This window comes from Leptodactylus fuscus, unplaced genomic scaffold (genome assembly GCF_031893055.1).
Source record: "Leptodactylus fuscus isolate aLepFus1 unplaced genomic scaffold, aLepFus1.hap2 HAP2_SCAFFOLD_169, whole genome shotgun sequence".
NCBI lineage: Eukaryota > Metazoa > Chordata > Amphibia > Anura > Leptodactylidae > Leptodactylus > Leptodactylus fuscus.
In genome coordinates this window covers 135,185-161,646 of record NW_027440191.1, presented here as the reverse complement: position 1 = coordinate 161,646, position 26,462 = coordinate 135,185, and the positions used below count along the sequence as shown (strand labels likewise).

At 57.7% G+C, this 26,462-nt stretch overlaps 1 protein-coding gene across 3 annotated transcripts; it reads right to left on the bottom strand.

Annotated features, from left to right (window-relative positions):
• Positions 1-6,960: 6,960 nt before the first annotated feature.
• Positions 6,961-25,874, bottom strand: AUP1 (AUP1 lipid droplet regulating VLDL assembly factor). 3 transcript variants are annotated; one of them, XM_075261513.1, is made up of 12 exons: positions 25,787-25,874; positions 20,893-20,989; positions 18,542-18,679; positions 15,940-16,084; positions 15,672-15,859; positions 13,532-13,604; positions 13,004-13,077; positions 12,834-12,900; positions 12,564-12,765; positions 11,753-11,865; positions 7,359-7,447; positions 6,961-7,276 (listed from the first exon to the last, which is right to left on the bottom strand). In XM_075261513.1, exons 2-12 carry the CDS (start codon positions 20,931-20,933, stop codon positions 7,222-7,224), a joined length of 1,185 nt encoding a protein of 394 aa, XP_075117614.1. In that variant the 5' UTR covers positions 20,934-20,989; positions 25,787-25,874; the 3' UTR covers positions 6,961-7,221. The 3 variants fall into 3 exon arrangements, with proteins under 3 accessions (XP_075117614.1, XP_075117615.1, XP_075117616.1); XM_075261514.1 differs by having other exon boundaries at positions 7,359-7,444; XM_075261515.1 differs by having other exon boundaries at positions 13,556-13,604.
• Between the last annotated feature and the right edge of the window lie 588 nt (positions 25,875-26,462).

The window sequence follows — 26,462 nt, the reverse complement described above, 5'->3', positions numbered from 1 at the left end:
AGGAGGACAGAGGACGATGGGAGTAGTGATCGGAGAGAGGACGATGGGAGTAGTGATCAGAGAGAGGACGATGGGAGTAGTGATCAGAGAGAGGACAGAGGACGATGGGAGTAGTGATCAGAGAGAGAGGACAGGAGGATGGGAGTAGTGATCAGAGAGAGGACAGAGGACGATGGGAGTAGTGATCGGAGAGAGGACGATGGGAGTAGTGATCAGAGAGAGGAGGACAGAGGACGATGGGAGTAGTGATCGGAGAGAGGACGATGGGAGTAGTGATCAGAGAGAGGACAGAGGAGGATGGGAGTAGTGATCAGAGAGAGGACAGAGGACGATGGGAGTAGTGATCAGAGAGGAGAGAGGACGATGGGAGTAGTGATCGGAGAGAGGACGATGGGAGTAGTGATCAGAGAGAGGACAGAGGAGGATGGGAGTAGTAGTGATCAGAGAGAGGAGGACAGAGGAGGATGGGAGTAGTGATCAGAGAGAGGACAGAGGAGGATGGGAGTAGTGATCAGAGAGGAGAGAGGACGATGGGAGTAGTGATCAGAGAGAGGACGATGGGAGTAGTGATCAGAGAGGACAGAGGACGATGGGAGTAGTGATCAGAGAGGACAGAAGACGATGGGAGTAGTGATGGGAGTAGTGATCAGAGAGAGGACGATGGGAGTAGTGATGGGAGTAGTGATCAGAGAGAGGACTGAGGACGATGGGAGTAGTGATCAGAGAGAGGACAGAGGACGATGGGAGTAGTGATGGGAGTAGTGATCAGAGAGAGGACGATGGGAGTAGTGATCAGAGAGAGGACGATGGGAGTAGTGATCAGAGAGAGGACAGAGGACGATGGGAGTAGTGATGGGAGTAGTGATCAGAGAGAGGACGATGGGAGTAGTGATCAGAGAGAGGACGATGGGAGTAGTGATCAGAGAGAGGACAGAGGACGATGGGAGTAGTGATGGGAGTAGTGATCAGAGAGAGGACGATGGGAGTAGTGATCAGAGAGAGGACGATGGGAGTAGTGATCAGAGAGAGGACGATGGGAGTAGTGATCAGAGAGAGGACAATGGGAGTAGTGATCAGAGAGAGGACAGAGGAGGATGGGAGTAGTGATCAGAGAGAGGACAGAGGAGGATGGGAGTAGTGATCAGAGAGAGGACAGAGGACGATGGGAGTAGTGATCAGAGAGAGGACGATGGGAGTAGTGATCAGAGAGAGGACAGGAGGATGGGAGTAGTGATCAGAGAGAGGACAGAGGACGATGGGAGTAGTGATCAGAGAGAGGACAGAGGAGGATGGGAGTAGTGATCAGAGAGAGGACAGAGAACGATGGGAGTAGTGATCAGAGAGAGGACAGAGGACGATGGGAGTAGTGATCAGAGAGAGGACAGAAGACGATGGGAGTAGTGATCAGAGAGAGGACAGAGGACGATGGGAGTAGTGATCAGAGAGAGGAGAGAGGACGGTGGGAGTAGTGATCAGAGAGAGGACAGAGGAGGATGGGAGTAGTGATCAGAGAGAGGACAGAGGACGATGGGAGTAGTGATCAGAGAGAGGACAGAGGACGATGGGAGTAGTGATCAGAGAGAGGACAGAGGAGGATGGGAGTAGTGATCAGAGAGAGGACAGAGGACGATGGGAGTAGTGATCGGAGAGAGGACGATGGGAGTAGTGATCGGAGAGAGGACGATGGGAGTAGTGATCAGAGAGAGGAGGACAGAGGACGATGGGAGTAGTGATCGGAGAGAGGACGATGGGAGTAGTGATCAGAGAGAGGACAGAGGAGGATGGGAGTAGTGATCAGAGAGAGGAGAGAGGAGGATGGGAGTAGTGATCGGAGAGAGGACAGAGGAGGATGGGAGTAGTGATCAGAGAGAGGAGAGAGGACGATGGGAGTAGTGATCAGAGAGGAGAGAGGACGATGGGAGTAGTGATCGGAGAGAGGACGATGGGAGTAGTGATCAGAGAGAGGACAGAGGAGGATGGGAGTAGTGATCAGAGAGAGGAGAGAGGACGATGGGAGTAGTGATCAGAGAGAGGACAGAGGAGGATGGGAGTAGTAGTGATCAGAGAGAGGAGGACAGAGGACGATGGGAGTAGTGATCAGAGAGAGGAGGACAGAGGACGATGGGAGTAGTGATCAGAGAGGAGAGAGGACGATGGGAGTAGTGATCAGAGAGAGGACGATGGGAGTAGTGATCAGAGAGTGGACAGAGGACGATGGGAGTAGTGATCAGAGAGAGGACAGAGGACGATGGGAGTAGTGATCAGAGAGAGGACGATGGGAGTAGTGATCAGAGAGTGGACAGAGGACGATGGGAGTAGTGATCAGAGAGAGGACGATGGGAGTAGTGATCAGAGAGAGGACAGAGGACGATGGGAGTAGTGATGGGAGTAGTGATCAGAGAGAGGACGATGGGAGTAGTGATCAGAGAGAGGACGATGGGAGTAGTGATCAGAGAGAGGAGAGAGGACGATGGGAGTAGTGATCAGAGAGAGAGGAGAGAGGAGGATGGGAGTAGTGATCAGAGAGAGGACAGAGGAGGATGGGAGTAGTGATCAGAGAGGACAGAGGAGGATGGGAGTAGTGATCAGAGAGAGGAGGATGGGAGTAGTGATCAGAGAGGAGGACAGGACGATGGGAGTAGTGATCAGAGAGAGGACAGAGGACGATGGGAGTAGTGATCAGAGAGGACAGAGGACGATGGGAGTAGTGATCAGAGAGAGGAGGATGGGAGTAGTGATCAGAGAGGAGAGAGGAGGATGGGAGTAGTGATCAGAGAGAGAGGAGAGAGGAGGATGGGAGTAGTGATCAGAGAGAGGACAGGAGGATGGGAGTAGTGATCAGAGAGAGGACAGAGGAGGATGGGAGTAGTGATCAGAGAGGACAGAGGAGGATGGGAGTAGTGATCAGAGAGAGGACAGAGGAGGATGGGAGTAGTGATCAGAGAGAGAGGAGAGAGGAGGATGGGAGTAGTGATCAGAGAGAGGACAGAGGAGGATGGGAGTAGTGATCAGAGAGGACAGAGGAGGATGGGAGTAGTGATCAGAGAGAGGAGAGAGGAGGATGGGAGTAGTGATCAGAGAGGAGAGAGGAGGATGGGAGTAGTGATCAGAGAGAGGACAGAGGAGGATGGGAGTAGTGATCAGAGAGAGTAGGATGGGAGTAGTGATCAGAGAGGAGAGAGGAGGATGGGAGTAGTGATCAGAGAGAGAGGAGAGAGGACGATGGGAGTAGTGATCAGAGAGAGGACAGAGGAGGATGGGAGTAGTGATCAGAGAGAGGACAGAGGATGGGAGTAGTGATCAGAGAGGAGAGAGGACGGTGGGAGTAGTGATCAGAGAGAGGACAGAGGACAATGGGAGTAGTGATCGGAGAGAGGACGATGGGAGTAGTGATCAGAGAGAGGAGGACAGAGGACGATGGGAGTAGTGATCAGAGAGAGGACGATGGGAGTAGTGATCGGAGAGAGGACGATGGGAGTAGTGATCAGAGAGAGGAGAGAGGACGATGGGAGTAGTGATCAGAGAGAGGAGGACAGAGGACGATGGGAGTAGTGATCGGAGAGAGGACGATGGGAGTAGTGATCAGAGAGAGGACAGAGGACGATGGGAGTAGTGATCAGAGAGAGGAGGACAGAGGACGATGGGAGTAGTGATCGGAGAGAGGACGATGGGAGTAGTGATCAGAGAGAGGACAGAGGACGATGGGAGTAGTGATCAGAGAGAGGACAGAGGAGGATGGGAGTAGTGATCAGAGAGGAGAGAGGACGGTGGGAGTAGTGATCAGATAGAGGACAGAGGACGATGGGAGTAGTGATCAGAGAGAGGACAGAGGAGGATGGGAGTAGTGATCAGAGAGGACAGAGGACGATGGGAGTAGTGATCAGAGAGGAGAGAGGACGATGGGAGTAGTGATCGGAGAGAGGACGATGGGAGTAGTGATCAGAGAGAGGACAGAGGAGGATGGGAGTAGTGATCAGAGAGAGGACAGAGGAGGATGGGAGTAGTGATCAGAGAGGAGAGAGGACGATGGGAGTAGTGATCAGAGAGAGGACGATGGGAGTAGTGATCAGAGAGGACAGAGGACGATGGGAGTAGTGATCAGAGAGAGGACAGAGGACGATGGGAGTAGTGATCAGAGAGAGGACGATGGGAGTAGTGATCAGAGAGAGGACAGAGGAGGATGGGAGTAGTGATCAGAGAGAGGACAGAGGACGATGGGAGTAGTGATGGGAGTAGTGATCAGAGAGAGGACTGAGGACGATGGGAGTAGTGATCAGAGAGAGGACAGAGGACGATGGGAGTAGTGATGGGAGTAGTGATCAGAGAGCGGACGATGGGAGTAGTGATCAGAGAGAGGACGATGGGAGTAGTGATCAGAGAGAGGACAGAGGACGATGGGAGTAGTGATGGGAGTAGTGATCAGAGAGAGGACTGAGGACGATGGGAGTAGTGATGGGAGTAGTGATCAGAGAGAGGACGATGGGAGTAGTGATCAGAGAGAGGACGATGGGAGTAGTGATCAGAGAGAGGACAATGGGAGTAGTGATCAGAGAGAGGACAGAGGAGGATGGGAGTAGTGATCAGAGAGAGGACAGAGGACGATGCGAGTAGTGATCAGAGAGAGGAGAGAGGAGGATGGGAGTAGTGATCGGAGAGAGGACAGAGGACGATGGGAGTAGTGATCAGAGAGAGGAGAGAGGAGGATGGGAGTAGTGATCGGAGAGAGGACAGAGGACGATGGGAGTAGTGATCAGAGAGAGGACGATGGGAGTAGTGATCAGAGAGAGGACAGGAGGATGGGAGTAGTGATCAGAGAGGACGATGGGAGTAGTGATCAGAGAGAGGACAGAGAACGATGGGAGTAGTGATCAGAGAGAGGACAGAGGAGGATGGGAGTAGTGATCAGAGAGAGGACAGAAGACGATGGGAGTAGTGATCAGAGAGAGGACAGAGGACGATGGGAGTAGTGATCAGAGAGAGGACAGAAGACGATGGGAGTAGTGATCAGAGAGAGGACAGAAGACGATGGGTGTAGTGATCAGAGAGGACAGAGGACGATGGGAGTAGTGATCAGAGAGAGGACAGAAGACGATGGGAGTAGTGATCAGAGAGAGGACAGAAGACGATGGGAGTAGTGATCAGAGAGAGGACAGAAGACGATGGGAGTAGTGATCAGAGAGGAGAGAGGACGATGGGAGTAGTGATCAGAGAGAGGACAGAGGAGGATGGGAGTAGTGATCAGAGAGAGGACAGAGGACTTCAATACAATGATACTTAGAGCGGATTGCGCTCACATCATCTTCTGCCATCATGTACATGACAGACACCGAGGCTGTAGGGTCACCACCACTGAGGAGCTGAACCTGCATTGTCTTCTGCCGACCTGTACGTGACGGGATCAGACACCGAGGCTGTAGGGTCACCACCGCTGAGGAGCTGAACCTGCATTGTCTTCTGCCGACCTGTACGTGACGGGATCAGACTCCTAGGCTGTAGGGTCACCACCGCTGAGGAGCTGAACCTGCATTGTCTTCTGCCGACCTGTACGTGACGGGATCAGACACCGAGGCTGTAGGGTCACCACCGGTGAGGAGCTGAACCTGCATTGTCTTCTGCCGACCTGTACGTGATGGGATCAGACTCCTAGGCTGTAGGGTCACCACCAGTGAGGAGCTGAACCTGCATTGTCTTCTGCTGACCTGTACGTGATGGGATCAGACTCCTAGGCTGTAGGGTCACCACCGCTCAGGAGCTGAACCTCCATTGTCTTCTGTCGTCCTGTACATGACGGGATCAGATACCGAGGCTGTAGGATCACCACCACTGAGGAGCTGAACCTGCATTGTCTTCTGCCGACCTGTACATGACGGGATCAGATACCGAGGCTGTAGGGTCACCACCGCTCAGGAGCTGAACCTCCATTGTCTTCTGTCGTCCTGTACATGACGGGATCAGACCCCGAGGCTGTAGGGTCACCACCGCTGAGGAGCTGAACCTGCATTGTCTTCTGTCGTCCTGTACATGACGGGATCAGATACCGAGGCTGTAGGGTCACCACCGCTCAGGAGCTGAACCTCCATTGTCTTCTGTCGTCCTGTACATGACGGGATCAGATACCGAGGCTGTAGGATCACCACCACTGAGGAGCTGAACCTGCATTGTCTTCTGCCGACCTGTACATGACGGGATCAGATACCGAGGCTGTAGGATCACCACCACTGAGGAGCTGAACCTGCATTGTCTTCTGCCGACCTGTACATGACGGGATCAGATACCGAGGCTGTAGGGTCACCACCGCTCAGGAGCTGAACCTCCATTGTCTTCTGTCGTCCTGTACATGACGGGATCAGACACCGAGGCTGTAGGGTCACCACCGGTGAGGAGCTGAACCTGCATTGTCTTCTGCCGACCTGTACGTGACGGGATCAGACCCCGAGGCTGTAGGATCGCCACCGCTGAGGAGCTGAACCTGCATTGTCTTCTGTCGTCCTGTACATGACAGGATCAGACACCAAGGCTGTAGGGTCACCACCGCTGAGGAGCTGAACCTGCATTGTTAACCCCGTCTTCTTCTGGCGCCCTGTATGTACGATGATCAGACCTAGGATGTAGAATCTCTTCTTATCTGCTGTTGTTGATCATCTATAAGAGGTCTTATGCCTCTGACCTCAGCTGCTGCAGCTGCCATCTTGGGATATATAAGGAGACCAGCCTGAATGTGCAGAGAACCCCATCATTCACCTCCTGAGATAATGGAGCGTTCCTGTACCCCATGTACATGTCTCCTGCTAACCCTGAGGGAAGATAGACAAAGAGGAGGAGACAGCCCCTGGATCAGCAGACACAGAGAAGACAGTCTAAAGAGGAACAGGAAGGAGAGAGGACGTCCATAAGTGAGGAGGAGATGGGCAGAGACAGAGAGGAGAGGGGGGTCCGGAGAAATCATCCAACACACAGGAGAATCATAATTACATTTTATGTCTTAAAAAATCTCCTGCCTAGTATATACAGAGCGGCGAGACGCCTGCACTACAACTCATCATCAACATTATTATGAACCAGTAACAGAGGACAAGATGACACCCCAGTATCTGAGGCTCAGCACTGTCTGCAAGCACTGGGTCACCCCCACATGTGACAAGCAGCAGGCACTGGATTCTGGTGCTCCTCGGCCACTGCTCAGCACTGCAGTAGTTAATCCGCAGCCCCTTCCTCTTCTCATCATTCACTTTTCTCCTTGGCTGCAGCGACAGCTCCAAACTTCTCCAGATATCTCCTAGAAGAGACAAGGAGGAAGCCATGAGGAAGACACCCCTTACATCCCAACTACCCCCACACAAGGATCACCCAACACTCACCTGCGAGCATGATGATACAGCGCCTCCTTCCGCTCCTGTAAGGATAAGTGTCTGTCCTCAGGTCTACGGGCAAACCCTCGAGGTATCTGCTATGGAAAAAACAAAAAAATAGTCAAGAGAACCCCAAAAATGGGATTTTTTTTGTAGTCATGGAAGGAGGCAGGCCCAAGCGCGGAGCAGCAAGAGAGCGTCTGAGCAACAGAAAGGGTCAAAGAGAGACAGGTAGACCCGAACCAGCCTGGACAGTAAAGAGAACGCTCATGAGGATGTTTGGGATCAGGACAAAAGGACAGCAAGACAATGTCCTCATTAATGTGAAAGGAACACAACATCTTAGACAGAAAGGATGGTGGAGGGTGAAGGACGACCTTGTCCTTGTGGAGAACCAAAACAGGAGACTGGCGAGGCAGGTCAGCAAGCTCGGAGACCCAGCGGATAGAAGTGATGGCCACCAGGAAGGCGAAGAGAAAGGCCTGAAGGGGAGAGAGCCTGAAGAACGTCAAGCACGAGGGTCCACTGGTGGCCAATAAGGAGGGCCACACCCTGGAGAAAGGTTTTCACCTGAGGACGGAAGGCCAGGGTCCACTGGAAGAGAATAGAAAGGGCAGAAATCTGACCCTTAAAGGGGTTTTCCAAGCATAAGGTGTGTTAGTGCACCCATATACCTTTAGCAGTTATTGGGGCGATTTCTGGGGGTCTCTGGTTGCTGCTGCATCCTCTGCCCACTGTAGAAGATAAAAAGAGGGGGAGAAGTCGTTACATGGGCTCAGGATGGGAGAGGGGACGAGGGATGAGCGATGGTGACGGTAACACGGAATGCCATCGGATTATCAGAAAGTGTCCCTGGAGCCATCACATGACCGTTCCTGGGATATGGGTAATTATACATTCGTTTCAATTGATGTAAATTAGATGTTAGGTGGGGGAGGGAGTTTAGTTTAGGGGTTAATTATGAGCTTATCCTGGACAACCCCTTTAAGAGAAAACGGACCAAGACCCTGATCCAAACCAGACTGAAGAAAAGCCAGGATTCTGGGCAGTGAGGAGAGCGGATGACAATTGCCATCGTCGTACCAGTGGACAGAAGTCTTCGAAGTACGAAGGTAGATCTTGGCCAACTGAGGTTTCCTGGCCTGAAGCATGGATGACAGGCTCAAAAAAACCTCAGAACCTCGGCCTCACCCGCCACGCTGTTGCATGCAGCTGATGTAAGATGGGGTGGAATAGCGGGACTTGAAAAAGAAGGTTCACCTGCCGAGGAAGAGGCCAAGGGGTGCCTGCAAGAAGAAACATGAGGTCCAATCTGGAGCTACCAAGATGGCAGGAACCCCTCGATCATGAGCTTCTTGAGGATCCGAGGAAGAGGAGGGAACAGGAACAGAACTTGAAAGTCTGATCGGGAATCGCGAGAGCTTGAGGGTCCTGGGAGCCGGCCACGTAAAGGGGGAGTTGGTGATTCAATTGGGAGGCGAAGATGTCAACACTGGAAGAGCCCCATCGGGAACATGGCTGAAGAAAGATTTCCTGATGAAGGGACCACTCGCCTGGGTCGATTTTCTCAGCTGAGAAAGACTACTGCCCAATTGTCCATGACGGGGATGTGGACTTCTGAGAAAGCAGGAACATGAAGCTCTGCCCACCAGAGAGAGCAAGAGGCCCCCAGAAAGGCTGCAAGGTCCCTGGTCCCGCCCTGGAGCTGTCGGCCTGGAGGAGGGAGGTCCAGTGACACAGATCCAGAAAGATGGTCCTCGGTTCCAGCAGATCTGTAGAGAGGCTTCCTCCGTGGACCACAGGCCCTGAATATTCAAGACTCCGAAAAACGAACCCTAGCCCAAAAGGCTGGTGTCGGTGGTGATAACCTGCCAACGGATAAGAAGAAAGGACTTCCCTGGAAGAGACCCACCAGAGAAGCTCAAGATGGACCTGAAGAGGCAGAAGTATCAGGTGGTATAAACTGGACTGGAGCATGTCCCAGCGAGACCGCGAGTGGAACTGGGCAAAGGGGACGGCCTCGAGGGACAAGACCATCAAGTCCAAGACCCGCATGCAGAACTGAAGGGAATATGGAGATGTCCTCTGAAGGGCCAGGACCTTGGAATCTGGAAGAAGCATCCTGCTCTGACGGGTATCGAAAATTATGCCCAGAAACTCCATACGCTGAGACAGCACAAGACAGGACTATACCTTGTTGATGAGCCAGACGAATCGCAGAAGATGATTCAAGGTGATCCAAAAACTGGAGAGATTGTCCGCCCTAGAGGGAGCCTTGATCAGGAGGTCATCCAGGTATGGAATCATGGCAACTCCTCTGGAATGGAGAATGGCCATGAGAGAGGCCATCGCCTTGGTACAGGGGGCAGAGGCCAGCCCGAAGGGAAGCGAGACAAACGGGAAAGGTCCCTAACTCACCGCAAAACGCAGAAAATGCAATAGCAATATGGAAGTAAGGTCTTGAATGTCGATGACGGAATAAATTCCATGCTCCATGCAAAAACGGACAAATCTTTTAAGGGCCTTCAGCTCCAGAATAGGGCGAAGAGAGCTATCCTTCTTAGGAACGGCGAACAGGTTGGAGTAGTAGCCCCGGAAATGTTCAAAAGCTATGGAGGAGCCAGTTGACACAACCTCCCAAACCCATACATCATTGACCCCGGCAAGCCAGATCTCCTGGAGGAAGAGAAGACGACCCCCAACCTGAGAGGCTCTGGGTGGGAGGAATCCTTCATGGTGTGGACTTGGCAGTGCCAGGCTTGGAAGGCTTAGAGCGGGGCTGTAAGGAAGGCTTCTTGGAGCGAGTCCAGGGAGGACTGTCCTCCAGAGCGGAAGGTAGAGTCCCAAAAGGAACGAAAACACTGGGAACAACAAGAAGATGGCTGTCGCTTGGAGCGTCTGTGGGGAAATCTTACCCCCAGTGGCCTCAGAAATAAGCTTCTCTAAGACTTTACCAAAGAGCCAGCCTTGTTCATCTCGGGAAAAATGAAAAGCTGAAAGTGTCTTCTTAGAGAAGGACTCCGCGATCCCGGAACAAATCCATACCGTGCGACGGATAGCTACAGCCTTGGCAGAATGGCAAGCCACCGCATAGATACTTGGAAGCATTCAGAATCTGATCCACAAGTAGCTGATTGTCCTGGAGAGATGCTTCCTAAGAGCCCAGGAGGTACAAGCCTCGCTGACCCAACAGGCTGCAAAAGAGAGGTATAAGGCAAAGCCACCTTGGCGAGAGAGTCCAACCTCCTATCAGAGGGATCACCGAGAGAAGCAGAAAATAGTGGCCCTGGAGAGCCTGGCAATCGCAGGATCAACTGCAGGAGGAGCAACCCACTTGGAGAAGCACTGCAGCAGAGAAAGCAGAAGGACTACCAAGGACAGTCCCCGGCCAATAGGAGGGCTAGGAGGAGACAAGGGAGGGGGCAGGCCTATTGCAGCCTAGGCAACTGAAACACCGGCCTGTGCAAACTGAAAGCACTGCCTGAGACACGTGGGACGCGGAAGAAGGAAACCAGAGGCCCAGGAGAAGGGGAGGGCACCGATTCCCCCCTGTGACAAACAGGAACCCCCCTCCCCCACGAGAAGAACGGAAGGGGCGCCATCCATGGGCCTCAAAGAAGACAGAAGGCCCCCCCCCCCCCCCCCGGGTGAAAACCAGTAAGGGGAACGAGGGACCCATGGAAGGAAAACTGCAGCAGCGAACGGGGGAGAGCGAAAAACCATCCTCATCTGAAGACACCTGATCTGGTGTCTTCAGGCGCCGCAGGGTCACCCCCTTGGTGGAACCTCACACGTGGTAGTGGGGTCACCGGAATATCCAGCCGCCGATGCAGCATGTGATGAGTGGGGACCAGGTGATCAGCGAGGCGCTCTATTACAGAGCGCTGCACCCGCACGGGGGTGCGACTAGTGCGTGGTGTAAACACTGACCATCCCCCTCTGCACCCAAAAAAGAGGAGAAAGACCCAAGTCAGGTGGTGACTGTCCCCTACAGATACGAGGTAAAAACTGGCAAACTGCACTGTGTGTAACAGGGTATCCCAGTGTCCTCGTCTAGCGGTCGCCTCCCCGTGCCCGCCTCCCAGTGGTCCTCCTAGTGGCCGCCTCCTACTGTCCGCGTCCTAGTGGCTACCTCCCAGTGTCCATCTTCTAGTGGTTACTTCCTAGTGGTCGTCTTCCAATGTCCACCTCCCAGTGTCCGCCTTCTACTGTCTGCATCCTAGTGGTTGCGTTCTAGTGCCCGCCTCCCAGTGGCCGCATTCTAGTGCCCACCTCCCAGTGCCCGCGTCTATACCCAAGGTGCTGTGCCCCCGAGTGCCATATGCAAGAAACCATTACTCCTCCCTACCCTCAGTCCCACTCGATCCCTACTACCTGATGTAACCCTTCGGGGTCAGGATTACCTTGCAGTTGGCTTCTCTAGCTCCCGCCTCTCGGCTGGATTCTTCTTCAGGCACATACGGGACTCTTCCTTCTATCAGGTTTGTGATTGTGGCGTCTACACACCCGGTCTGTGCTGAGGACAGCAGAGGATATACAGAGCGTCACAATGTAGCAGTGAGATGAAGGGCGGAACTAGACAGGTAACATACAGGACCACTATATACAGGGGTCATGTGATGTACATATATACTGCACAGGGCACCGCTATATACAGGGGTCATGTGATCTACATATATACTGCACAGGGCACCGCTATATACAGGGGTCATGTGATGTACATATATACTGCACAGGGCACCGCTATATACAGGGGTCATGTGATCTACATATATACTGCACAGGGCACCGCTATATACAGGGGTCATGTGATGTACATATATACTGCACAGGGCACCGCTATATACAGGGGTCATGTGATGTACATATATACTGCACAGGGCACCGCTATATACAGGGGTCATGTGATGTACATATATACTGCACAGGGCACCGCTATATACAGGGGTCATGTGATGTACATATATACTGCACAGGGCACCGCTATATACAGGGGTCATGTGATGTACATATATACTGCACAGGGCACCGCTATATACAGGGGTCATGTGATGTACATATATACTGCACAGGGCACCGCTATATACAGGGGTCATGTGATCTACATATATACTGCACAGGGCACCGCTATATACAGGGGTCATGTGATCTACATATATACTGCACAGGGCACCGCTATATACAGGGGTCATGTGATCTACCCTCAGAACTCACCCAGGTCTCGGAGAATGACCGCTACGGGCACTTGGGGTAAGACTTCCTTCACACGTTGTGCCATGTGACCTGCGGCTGTAGAGGCGGTGGGCGGGGTCTGGGGTTTTGGGGGCGGGGTCTCTCGTCTCCGCCTCTTCACATATTCGGCTCTGTCTGCCGCCGTGTGCTTTGTGCCCTGGACACCCAGTGAGTGCGCCAGCATCTATGGGGAGATCAGGTGAGGTCAGGGCGGCCATGACGGTCACTGGCAGCAGACCCTCCCCCACTCACCTGCTGAACACGACAGGCAAAGTCCTCATCTGACTCTCTGGGCAAGCGGCACATGGAAGGAAGCCACCTGGAATCAGAGCGGGGGATGGGTCACATCATGATCACCCCAATCAGGGCGGCACACCCCATAGAGAGGAGGAGCCCCGGAACATTGAGACCATAGAACCTACCTGACGTGATAAACTGTGCAGAGGGAGAAGAGAGTCCAAAACAACTCCACGTACCAGGGCGAGCCGGCCACCGCCTACGGGAGAGACACCCGTCATATACAGGGCGAGAGAGAGAGCGAGGGCGAGAGAGAGAGAGCGGGAGGGCGAGAGAGAGAGGGCGAGAGAGCGAGGGAGGGCGAGAGAGCGAGGGAGGGCGAGAGAGCGAGGGAGGGCGAGAGAGCGAGGGAGGGCGAGAGAGAGAGAGAGAGTAAGTACCAGGGCAAGCCGGCCACTGCCTGCGGGAAGGACACCCGTCATATACAGGGCAAGAGAGAAGGGCGAGAGATAGAGAGAGTAACACAGTGTACCAGGGCGAGCCGGGCACTGCCTGCAGGAGAGACACCCGTCATATACAGGGAGAGAGAGCGAGGGCGAGAGAGAGAATAACTCAATGTACCCAGGCGACCCATCATAGACAGCTATAGAGAGCAGGGTGAGGTACATGAGCGCTTCACCAGGGCTGCCCCCATATTCCCGCGCAGTACTCACCACAGACAGCAGGGGGCGACTCACCCGCAGGGTCACCGGCTGCACACAGTCTGACAGAGAGAAGGCCCACGAGCTGCAGGAGAAACCATCAACAATGAGGTCACCGACACCGAATACTGCTCCCCGATCCCTACACTGTATATACACGTCCGGTCCCCAAGCCCTACACTGTACATACACGTCTGGTCCTGAGTCCTACACTGTATATACACGTCTGGTCCCCAAGTCCTACACTGTATATACACATCTGGTCCCCGAGCCCTACACTGTATATACACGTCTGGTCCTGAGTCCTACACTGTATATACACATCCGGTCCCGAGTCCTACACTGTATATACACGTCCAATCCCCGATCCCTACACTGTATATACACATCCGGTCCCCGAGCCCTACACTGTATATACACGTCCGGTCCCCGATCCCTACACTGTACATACACGTCCGGTCCCCAATCCCTACACTGTATATACACGTCCGGTCCCCAAGTCCTACACTGTATATACACATCTGGTCCCCAATCCCTACACTGTATATACACATCTGGTCCCCAATCCCTACACTGTATATACACATCTGGTCCCCGATCCCTACACTGTATATACACGTCCGGTCCCCAAGCCCTACACTGTATATACACGTCTGGTCCTGAGTCCTACACTGTATATACACATCTGGTCCCCAATCCCTACACTGTATATACACATCTGGTCCCCGATCCCTACACTGTATATACACGTCCGGTCCCCAAGCCCTACACTGTATATACACGTCTGGTCCTGAGTCCTACACTGTATATACACGTCTGGTCCTGAGTCCTACACTGTATATACACGTCCGGTCCCCAAGCCCTACACTGTATATACACGTCTGGTCCTGAGTCCTACACTGTATATACACGTCCGGTCCCCAAGTCCTACACTGTATATACACGTCTGGTCCTGAGTCCTACACTGTATATACACGTCCGGTCCCCGATCCCTACACTGTACATACACGTCCGGTCCCCAATCCCTACACTGTATATACACATCTGGTCCCCGATCCCTACACTGTACATACACGTCCGGTCCCCAAGCCCTACACTGTATATACACGTCTGGTCCTGAGTCCTACACTGTATATACACGTCCGGTCCCCAAGTCCTACACTGTATATACACATCTGGTCCCGAGTCCTACACTGTATATACACGTCCAATCCCCGATCCCTACACTGTATATACACATCCGGTCCCCGAGCCCTACACTGTATATACACGTCCGGTCCCCGATCCCTACACTGTATATACACGTCCAATCCCCGATCCCTACACTGTATATACACATCCGGTCCCCGAGCCCTACACTGTATATACACGTCCGGTCCCCGATCCCTACACTGTACATACACGTCCGATCCCCAATCCCTACACTGTATATACACATCCGGTCCCCGAGCCCTACACTGTATATACACGTCCAATCCCCGATCCCTACACTGTATATACACATCCGGTCCCGAGTCCTACACTGTATATACACGTGCGGTCCCAGATCCCTACACTGTATATACACGTGCGGTCCCAGATCCCTACACTGTATATACACATCCGGTCCCCGAGCCCTACACTGTATATACACGTCCGGTCCCCGATCCCTACACTGTATATACACGTCCGGTCCCCGATCCCTACACTGTACATACACGTCCGGTCCCCGATCCCTACACTGTATATACACATCCGGTCCCCGAGCCCTACACTGTATATACACATCCGGTCCCCGAGCCCTACACTGTATATACACGTCCAATCCCCGATCCCTACACTGTATATACACATCTGGTCCCGAGTCCTACACTGTATATACACGTGCGGTCCCAGATCCCTACACTGTATATACACGTGCAGTCCCAGATCCCTACACTGTATATACACATCCGGTCCCAGATCCCTACACTGTATATACACATCCGGTCCCAGATCCCTACACTGTATATACACGTCCGGTCCCCGATCCCTACACTGTACATACACGTCCGGTCCCCAATCCCTACACTGTATATACACATCTGGTCCCGAGTCCTACACTGTATATACACGTCCAATCCCCGATCCCTACACGGTACTATACTGATCCCTACTGTATATACACACATACCTGAAGTGCAGCAGGCCGACTCTACCATTGGTCATCTCCTCCTCGGGGAACAGTAGAAGGGGGGGACTCCCAGGCTGGGACAGATAATGCTTCAGAGACTCTAATAGTTGGGTTCGGCTCCCGGGGGCCCCAAGTTCTAGGAATCCTCGAGCCCAGCACAGAAATCCGGGAGGGCAGGACACCGATGGCTGAGAAAAAGAACCGGCTCAGGCTAAGGCAAAGGTTACCAAAAGGGTCCGCAGCACCCCCAATCTGTCAGGTGACTTACAGTACTGCACGTGCTCAGGAGGCTCAGGACGTTATGGTCCAGGCAGGTCACATGATTAGACACAAAAATCTTCAATGCCGGATCGGGCGCACCAGACTGTGAGACGAGAACGCCGAGCACCGAGGTCATGACCCGGATCAGGAACCTAAAATAAGAGACCACCACATGTGAGGACCCCCGAGCATGGAGGACAGGACCTGAACCCCCTGACACCAGAGACCACCACATGTGAGGACCCCCGAGCATGGAGGACAGGACCTGCACCCCCCGACACCAGAGACCACCACATGTGAGGACCCCCGAGCATGGAGGACAGGACCTGAACCCCCTGACACCAGAGACCACCACATGTGAGGACCCCCGAGCATGGAGGACAGGACCTGCACCCCCTGACACCAGAGACCACCACATGTGAGGACCCCCGAGCATGGAGGACAGGACCTGCACCCCCTGACACCAGAGACCACCACATGTGAGGACCCCGAGCATGGAGGACAGGACCTGCACCCCCCGACACCAGAGACCACCACATGTGAGGACCCCCGAGCATGGAGGACAGGACCTGCACCCCCCGACACCAGAGACCACCACATGTGAGGACCCCGAGCATGGAGGACAGGACCTGCACCCCCCGACACCAGAGACCACCACATGTGAGGACCCCCGAGCATGGAGGACAGGACCTGCACCCCCTGACACCAGAGACCACCACATGTGAGGACCCCCGAGCATGGAGGACAGGACCTGCACCCCCTGACACCAGAGACCACCACATGTGAGGACCCCCGAGCATGGAGGACAGGACCTGCACCCCCCGACACCAGAGACCACCACATGTGAGGACCCCGAGCATGGAGGACAGGACCTGCACCCCCCGACACCAGAGACCACCACATGTGAGGACCCCGAGCATGGAGGACAGGACCTGCACCCCCTGACACCAGAGACCACCACATGTGAGGACCCCCGAGCATGGAGGACAGGACCTGCACCCCCTGACACCAGAGACCACCACATGTGAGGACCCCCGAGCATGGAGGACAGGACCTGCACCCCCTGACACCAGAGACCACCACATGTGAGGACCCCCGAGCATGGAGGACAGGACCTGAACCCCCGACACCAGAGACCACCACATGTGAGGACCCCCGAGCATGGAGGACAGGACCTGAACCCCCGACACCAGAGACCACCACATGTGAGGACCCCCGAGCATGGAGGACAGGACCTGCACCCCCTGACACCAGAGACCACCACATGTGAGGACCCCCGAGCATGGAGGACAGGACCTGCACCCCCCGACACCAGAGACCACCACATGTGAGGACCCCCGAGCATGGAGGACAGGACCTGCACCCCCCGACACCAGAGACCACCACATGTGAGGACCCCCGAGCATGGAGGACAGGACCTGAACCCCCTAACACCAGAGACCACCACATGTGAGGACCCCGAGCATGGAGGACAGGACCTGAACCCCCTGACACCAGAGACCACCACATGTGAGGACCCCCGAGCATGGAGGACAGGACCTGCACCCCCTGACACCAGAGACCACCACATGTGAGGACCCCGAGCATGGAGGACAGGACCTGCACCCCCTGACACCAGAGACCACCACATGTGAGGACCCCGAGCATGGAGGACAGGACCTGTACCCCCCGACACCAGAGACCACCACATGTGAGGACCCCCGAGCATGAAGGACAGGACCTGCACCCCCTGACACCAGAGACCACCACATGTGAGGACCCCCGAGCATGGAGGACAGGACCTGAACCCCCTGACACCAGAGACCACCACATGTGAGGACCCCGAGCATGGAGGACAGGACCTGCACCCCCTGACACCAGAGACCACCACATGTGAGGACCCCCGAGCATGGAGGACAGGACCTGCACCCCCTGACACCAGAGACCACCACATGTGAGGACCCCCGAGCATGGAGGACAGGACCTGCACCCCCTGACACCAGAGACCACCACATGTGAGGACCCCCGAGCATGGAGGACAGGACCTGCACCCCCCGACACCAGAGACCACCACATGTGAGGACCCCCGAGCATGGAGGACAGGACCTGCACCCCCCGACACCAGAGACCACCACATGTGAGGACCCCCGAGCATGGAGGACAGGACCTGCACCCCCTGACACCAGAGACCACCACATGTGAGGACCCCCGAGCATGGAGGACAGGACCTGAACCCCCGACACCAGAGACCACCACATGTGAGGACCCCCGAGCATGGAGGACAGGATCTGCACCCCCTGACACCAGAGACCACCACATGTGAGGACCCCGAGCATGGAGGACAGGACCTGCACCCCTTGACACCAGAGACCACCACATGTGAGGACCCCCGAGCATGGAGGACAGGACCTGCACCCCCTGACACCAGAGACCACCACATGTGAGGACCCCCGAGCATGGAGGACAGGACCTGCACCCCCTGACACCAGAGACCACCACATGTGAGGACCCCCGAGCATGGAGGACAGGACCTGCACCCCCTGACACCAGAGACCACCACATGTGAGGGGGGAGGGGCTCCAGAGCAGGACTTTGCCCCTTGTTAGATATGCTGCAGTACCCACACTCACCTTCGGATGGCGCAGTCTGGTATGACGCAGCTCACCAGGAACACATGGGCGCCAATGAAGAGACGCAGCAGGAAAAGGCAGAGACCGAGCGGAGAATAGAGGAGGAGCAGGACCCGAAAGAGGAGGCGCCCCGGGAACCTACAGGGTACAAGAGAGAACCTCAGCCCCACATGTCACCCCCGTATACTGTGCCCCACATGTCACCCCCGTATACTGTGCCCCACGTCACCCCTATATACTGTGCCCCACGTCATCCCCCGCATACTGTGCCCCACATGTCACCCCCCCCCCGTATACTGTGCCCCACATGTCACCCCTGTATACTGTGCCCCACATGTCACCCCCTGTATACTGTGCCCCCGACATGTCGACCCCCGTATACTGTGCCCCACATGTCACCCCTGTATACTGTGCCCCACATGTCACCCCCTGTATACTGTGCCCCACATGTCACCCCCTGTATACTGTGCCCCACATGTCACCCCCTGTATACTGTGCCTCACATGTCACCCCCTGTATACTGTGCCCCACATGTCACCCCCCCCGTATACTGTGCCCCACATGTCACCCCCGTATACTGTGCCCCACATGTCACCCCCCGTAATACTGTGCCCCACATGTCACCCCCCCCCGTATACTGTGCCCCACATGTCACCCCCGTATACTGTGCCCCACATGTCACCCCCGTATACTGTGCCCCACATGTTACCCCTATATACTGTGCCCCACATGTCACTCCCGTATACTGTGTCCCACATGTCACCCCTGTATACTGTGCCCCACATGTCACCCCCGTATACTGTGCCCCACATGTCACCCCCCCCGTATACTGTGCCCCACATGTCACCCCCGTATACTGTGCCCCACATGTCACCCCCGTATACTATGCCCCACATGTCACCCCCGTATACTGTGCCCCACGTCACCCCTATATACTGTGCCCCACGTCATCCCCCGCATACTGTGCCCCACATGTCACACCCCCCGTATACTGTGCCCCACGTCACCCCCGTATACTGTGCCCCACATGTCACCCCCGTATACTGTGCCCCACATGTCACCCCTATATACTGTGCCCCACATGTCACTCCCGTATACTGTGTCCCACATGTCACCCCCGTATACTGTGCCCCACATGTCACCCCCGTATACTGTGCCCCACATGTCACCCCCGTATACTGTGCCCCACATGTCACCCCTGTATACTGTGCCCCACATGTCACTCCCGTATACTGTGCCCCACATGTCACTCCCGTATACTGTGCCCCATATGTCACCCCCCCCGTATACTGTGCCCCACATGTCAACCCCCGTATACTGTGCCCCATATGTCACCCCCGTATACTGTGCCCCACATGTCACCCCCGTATACTGTGCCCCACATGTCACCCCCCCCGTATACTGTGCCCCACATGTCACCCCCGTATACTGTGCCCCACATGTCACCCCCGTATACTGTGCCCCACATGTCACCCCCCTGTATACTGTGCCCCACATGTCACCCCGTATACTGTGCCCCACATGTCACCCCGTATACTGTGCCCCACATGTCACCCCCGTATACTGTGCCCCACGTCACCCCTATATACTGTGCCCCACGTCATCCCCCGCATACTGTGCCCCACATGTCACCCCCCCCCGTATACTGTGCCCCACATGTCACCCCCCCCCGTATACTGTGCCCCACATGTCACCCCCGTATACTGTGCCCCACATGTCACCCCCCCCCGTATACTGTGCCCCACATGTCACCCCCGTATACTGTGCCCCACATGTCACCCTCGTATACTGTGCCCTACATGTCACCCCTATATACTGTGCCCCACATGTCACTCCCGTATACTGTGTCCCACATGTCACCCCTGTATACTGTGCCCCACATGTCACCCCTGTATACTGTGCCCCACATGTCACTCCCGTATACTGTGCCCCACGTGTCACCCCCGTATACTGTGCCCCACATGTCACCCCCGTATACTGTGCCCCACATGTCACCCCGTATACTGTGCCCCACATGTCACCCCCCTGTATACTGTGCCCCACATGTCACCCCCCTGTATACTGTGCCCCACATGTCACCCCCTGTATACTGTGCCCCACATGTCACCCCCCGTATACTGTGCCCCCCATGTCACCCCTGTATACTGTGCCCCACATGTCACCCCCTGTATACTGTGCCCCCCATGTCACCCCTGTATACTGTGCCCCACGTGTCACCCCCGTATACTGTGCCCCACATGTCACCCCCGTATACTGTGCCCCACATGTCACCCTGTATACTGTGCCCCACATGTCACCCCCCCCGTATACTGTGCCCCACATGTCACCCCTGTATATAGTCGTACACTCACCGCTGCCCCTCCACCATCTGCTGTAGTCCAGGCTGCTCCATCCTGTGTGTCCGGATGATGGGACCGGTACTGACAAGTCTCCTATAGTAGAGGGAACCTGCGGAGAAGAAGAGGAGGAGGAGGATGATGAGTGTCGGTCTGTAAGATTCACCGCACCTATCCCGGCACCCGCCTCTACCCACACACCTCGCTAGCTGTGCTCCCCGGTCCCCATCTCCCCGCTCACCCTCTCCCTTCTCCCCGGTTACCCTCTCCCTTCTCCCCGGTCCCCCTCTCCGTTCTCCCCGGCCCCCCTCTCCCTTCTCCCCGCTCCCCCTCTCCCCGCTCCCCCTCTCCCTTCTCCCCGGTCCCCCTCTCCCTTCTCCCCGGTCCCCCTCTCCCTTCTCCCCGGTCCCCCTCTCCGTTCTCCCCGGTCCCCCTCTCCGTTCTCCCCGGCCCCCCTCTCCCTTCTCCCCGCTCCCCCTCTCCCCGCTCCCCCTCTCCCTTCTCCCCGCTCACCCTCTCCCTTCTCCCCGGTTACCCTCTCCCTTCTCCCCGGTCCCCCTCTCCGTTCTCCCCGGTCCCCCTCTCCGTTCTCCCCGGCCCCCCTCTCCCTTCTCCCCGCTCCCCCTCTCCCTTCTCCCCGCTCCCCCTCTCCCTTCTCCCCGCTCCCCCTCTCCCTTCTCCCCGCTCCCCCTCTCCCTTCTCCCCGCTCACCCTCTCCCCGGTCCCCATCTCCGTTCTCCCCAGTCCCCCTCTCCCTTCTCCCCAGTCTCCCTCACGCTGTTCTCCCCGGTCCCCCTCTCCCTTCTCCCCGGTCACCCTCTCCCCGGTCCCCATCTCCGTTCTCCCCAGTCCCCCTCTCCCTTCTCCCCAGTCCCCCTCACGCTGTTCTCCCCGTTCCCCCTCTCCCTTCTCCCCAGTCCCCCTCACGCTGTTCTCCCCGGTCCCCCTCTCCCTTCTCCCCAGTCCCCCTCACGCTGTTCTCCCCGGTCCCCCTCTCCCTTCTCCCCAGTCCCCCTCCTCCCCAGTCTCCCTCACGCTGTTCTCCCCGGTCCCCCTCTCCCCAGTCCCCCTCTCCCTTCTCCCCGGTCCCCCTCTCGCTGTTCTCCCCGGTCCCCCTCTCCCTTCTCCCCGGTCCCCCTCTCCCTTCTCCCCAGTCCCCTCTCCCCAGTCCCCCTCACGCTGTTCTCCCCAGTCCCCCTCTCCCTTCTCCCCGGTCCCCCTCTCGCTGTTCTCCCCGCTCCCCCTCTCCGTTCTCCCCAGTCTCCCTCACGCTGTTCTCCCCGGTCCCCCTCTCCCCATTCCCCCTCTCCCTTCTCCCCGGTCCCCCTCTCGCTGTTCTCCCCGCTCCCCCTCTCCGTTCTCCCCAGTCTCCCTCACGCTGTTCTTCCTGGTCCCCCTCTCCCTTCTCCCCGGTCCCCCTCTCGCTGTTCTCCCCGGTCCCCCTCTCGCTGTTCTCCCCGCTCCCCCTCTCCGTTCTCCCCAGTCTCCCTCACGCTGTTCTTCCCGGTCCCCCTCTCCCTTCTCCCCGGTCCCCCTCTCGCTGTTCTCCCCGGTCCCCCTCTCGCTGTTCTCCCCGCTCCCCCTCTCCGTTCTCCCCAGTCTCCCTCACGCTCTTCTTCCCGGTCCCCCTCTCCCTTCTCCCCAGTCTCCCTCACGCTGTTCTCCCCGGTCCCCCTCTCGCTGTTCTCCCCGCTCCCCCTCTCCGTTCTCCCCAGTCTCCCTCACGCTGTTCTCCCCGGTCCCCCTCTCCCTTCTCCCCCTCTCCCTTCTCCCCAGTCTCCCTCACGCTGTTCTTCCCGGTCCCCCTCTCCCTTCTCCCCAGTCCCCCTCTCGCTGTTCTCCCCGGTCCCCCTCTCTCCGTTCTCCCCGCTCACCCTCTCCCTTCTCCCCGGTCCCCCCCTCCCTTCTCCCCGGTCCCCCCCTCCCTTCTCCCCGGTCCCCCCCTCCCTTCTCCCCGGTCCCCCTCTCCCTTCTCCCCGGTCCCCCTCTCCCTTCTCCCCAGTCCCCCTCTCGCTGTTCTCCCCAGTCCCCCTCTCCCTTCTCCCCAGTCTCCCTCACGCTGTTCTTCCCGGTCCCCCTCTCCCTTCTCCCCGTTCCCCCTCTCGCTGTTCTCCCCCGCTCACCCTCTCGCTGTTCTCCCTGGTCCCCCTCTCGCTGTTCTCCCCGGTCCCCCTCTCCCCAGTCCCCCTCTCCCCGGTCCCCCTCTCCCCGGACCTCCTCTCCCTTCTCCCCGGACCTCCTCTCCCTTCTACCCAGTCCCCCTCTCCCTTCTCCCCAGTCTCCCTCACGCTGTTCTTCCCGGTCCCCCTCTCCCTTCTCCCCGGTCCCCCTCTCCATTCTCCCCATTCCCCCTCTCCATTCTCCCCATTCCCCCTCTCGCTGTTCTCCCCGCTCCCCCTCTCCCTTCTCCCCAGTCTCCCTCACGCTGTTCTTCCTGGTCCCCCTCTCCCTTCTCCCCGGTCCCCCTCTCGCTGTTCTCCCCGGTCCCCCTCTCGCTGTTCTCCCCGCTCCCCCTCTCCGTTCTCCCCAGTCTCCCTCACGCTGTTCTTCCCGGTCCCCCTCTCCCTTCTCCCCAGTCTCCCTCACGCTGTTCTCCCCGGTCCCCCTCTCGCTGTTCTCCCCGCTCCCCCTCTCCGTTCTCCCCAGTCTCCCTCACGCTGTTCTCCCCGGTCCCCCTCTCCCTTCTCCCCCTCTCCCTTCTCCCCAGTCTCCCTCACGCTGTTCTTCCCGGTCCCCCTCTCCCTTCTCCCCAGTCCCCCTCTCGCTGTTCTCCCCGGTCCCCCTCTCGCTGTTCTCCCCGCTCCCCCTCTCCGTTCTCCCCGCTCACCCTCTCCCTTCTCCCCGGTCCCCCTCTCCCTTCTCCCCAGTCCCCCTCTCCCTTCTCCCCAGTCTCCCTCACGCTGTTCTTCCCGGTCCCCCTCTCCCTTCTCCCCGTTCCCCCTCTCGCTGTTCTCCCCGCTCACCCTCTCGCTGTTCTCCCTGGTCCCCCTCTCGCTGTTCTCCCCGGTCCCCCTCTCCCCAGTCCCCCTCTCCCCGGTCCCCCTCTCCCCGGACCTCCTCTCCCTTCTCCCCGGACCTCCTCTCCCTTCTACCCAGTCCCCCTCTCCCTTCTCCCCAGTCTCCCTCACGCTGTTCTTCCCGGTCCCCCTCTCCCTTCTCCCCGGTCCCCCTCTCCATTCTCCCCATTCCCCCTCTCCATTCTCCCCATTCCCCCTCTCGCTGTTCTCCCCGGTCCCCCTCTCCCTTCTCCCCAGTCCCCCTCTCGCTGTTCTCCCCGGTCCCCCATCTCCCTGCTCACCCTCTCCGTTCTCCCTTCTCCCCCTCTCGCTGTTCTCCCCGGACCTCCTCTCCCTTCTACCCAGTCCCCCTCTCCCTTCTCCCCAGTCTCCCTCACGCTGTTCTTCCCGGTCCCCCTCTCCCTTCTCCCCGGACCTCCTCTCCCTTCTCCCCAGTCCCCCTCTCCCTTCTCCCCAGTCTCCCTCACGCTGTTCTTCCCGGTCCCCCTCTCCCTTCTCCCCGGTCCCCCTCTCCATTCTCCCCATTCCCCCTCTCCATTCTCCATTCTCCCCATTCCCCCTCTCGCTGTTCTCCCCGGTCCCCCTCTCCCTTCTCCCCAGTCCCCCTCTCGCTGTTCTCCCCGGTCCCCCATCTCCCTGCTCACCCTCTCCGTTCTCCCTTCTCCCCCTCTCGCTGTTCTCCCCGGTCCCCCTCTCCCTTCTCCCCAGTCCCCCTCTCCCTTCTCCCCGGTCCCCCTCTCCCTTCTCCCCGGTCCCCCTCTCCCTTCTCCCCGGTCCCCCTCTCCCTTCTCCCCAGTCTCCCTCACGCTGTTCTCCCCGGTCCCCCTCTCCCTTCTCCCCAGTCCCCCTCTCCCCGGTCCCCCTCTCCCTTCTCCCCGGTCCCCCTCTCCCTTCTCCCCAGTCTCCCTCACGCTGTTCTTCCCGGTCCCCCTCTCCCTTCTCCCCGGTCCCCCTCTCCCTTCTCCCCGGTCCCCCTCTCGCTGTTCTCCCCGGTCCCCCTCTCCCTTCTCCCCAGTCCCCCTCTCCCTTCTCCCCGGTCCCCCTCTCCCTTCTCCCCGGTCCCCCTCTCGCTGTTCTCCCCGCTCACCCTCTCGCTGTTCTCCCTGGTCCCCCTCTCGCTGTTCTCCCCGGTCCCCCTCTCCCCAGTCCCCCTCTCGCTGTTCTCCCCGGTCCCCCTCTCCCCGGACCTCCTCTCCCTTCTCCCCAGTCCCCCTCTCCCTTCTCCCCAGTCTCCCTCACGCTGTTCTTCCCGGTCCCCCTCTCCCTTCTCCCCGGACCTCCTCTCCCTTCTCCCCAGTCCCCCTCTCCCTTCTCCCCAGTCTCCCTCACGCTGTTCTCCCCGGTCCCCCTCTCCCTTCTCCCCGGTCCCCCTCTCCATTCTCCCCGGTCCCCCTCTCCATTCTCCCCATTCCCCCTCTCCATTCTCCCCATTCCCCCTCTCCATTCTCCCCATTCCCCCTCTCCCTTCTCCCCAGTCTCCCTCTCGCTGTTCTCCCCGGTCCCCCTCTCCCTTCTCCCCAGTCTCCCTCTCGCTGTTCTCCCCGCTCCCTTCTCCCCCTCTCCCTTCTCCCCGCTCCCCCTCTCGCTGTTCTCCCTGCTCACCCTCTCTGTTCTCCCCCTCTAGCTGTTCTCCCCGCTCCCCCTCCCCGGTCCCCCTCTCGCTGTTCTTCCCGGTCCCCCTCTCCCTTCTCCCCGGTCCCCCTCTCCCTTCTCCCCGGTCCCCATCTCCGTTCTCCCCGCTCACCCTCTCCGTTCTCCCCGCTCCCCCTCTCCCTTCTCCCCGATCCCCCTCTCCATTCTCCCCGCTCCCCCTCTCCGTTCTCCCCGCTCCCCCTTCTCCCCGCTCCCCCTCTCCGTTCTCCCCGGTCCCCCTCTCCCTTCGCCCCGCTCACCCTCTCGCTGCCTCCGCCATGTTTACAGCTGACGCGGGGCGCTGTGACTGGCGGAGCTGAAGACGCTGCGAGTGTCGGGACAATCACTAGAGGCCGCACAGTCGCCGGCACAGATATCACAAACTACAACAAAATGGCGGCGGGCGGAACGGCTTGTGCACTAGAAAACAAATCCCCGGAACCACAAACACTGCACAAGGTTCCGAGCAGGAAAGAAGTATCCAATAAACATGCACAGAATCCTGTCTGCCCTGTGGCCCCTACACCGAGGCCCGCCTGCCTTGTGGCCCCTACACCGAGGCCCGCCTGCCTTGTGGCCCCTACACCGAGGCCCGCCTGCCTTGTGGCCCCTACACCGAGGCCCGCCTGCCTTGTGGCCCCTACACCGAGGCCCGCCTGCCTTGTGGCCCCTACACCGAGGCCCGCCTGCCTTGTGGCCCCTACACCGAGGCCTGCCTGCCTTGTGGCCCCTACACCGAGGCCTGCCTGCCTTGTGGCCCCTACACCGAGGCCTGCCTGCCTTGTGGCCCCTACACTGAGGCCTGTCTGTCTTGTGGCCCCTACACTGAAACCTGTCTGCCTTGTGACCCCTACACTGAAACCTGTCTGCCTTGTGGCCCCTACACTGAGGCCTGTCTGCCTTGTGGCCCCTACACTGAAACCTGTCTGCCTTGTG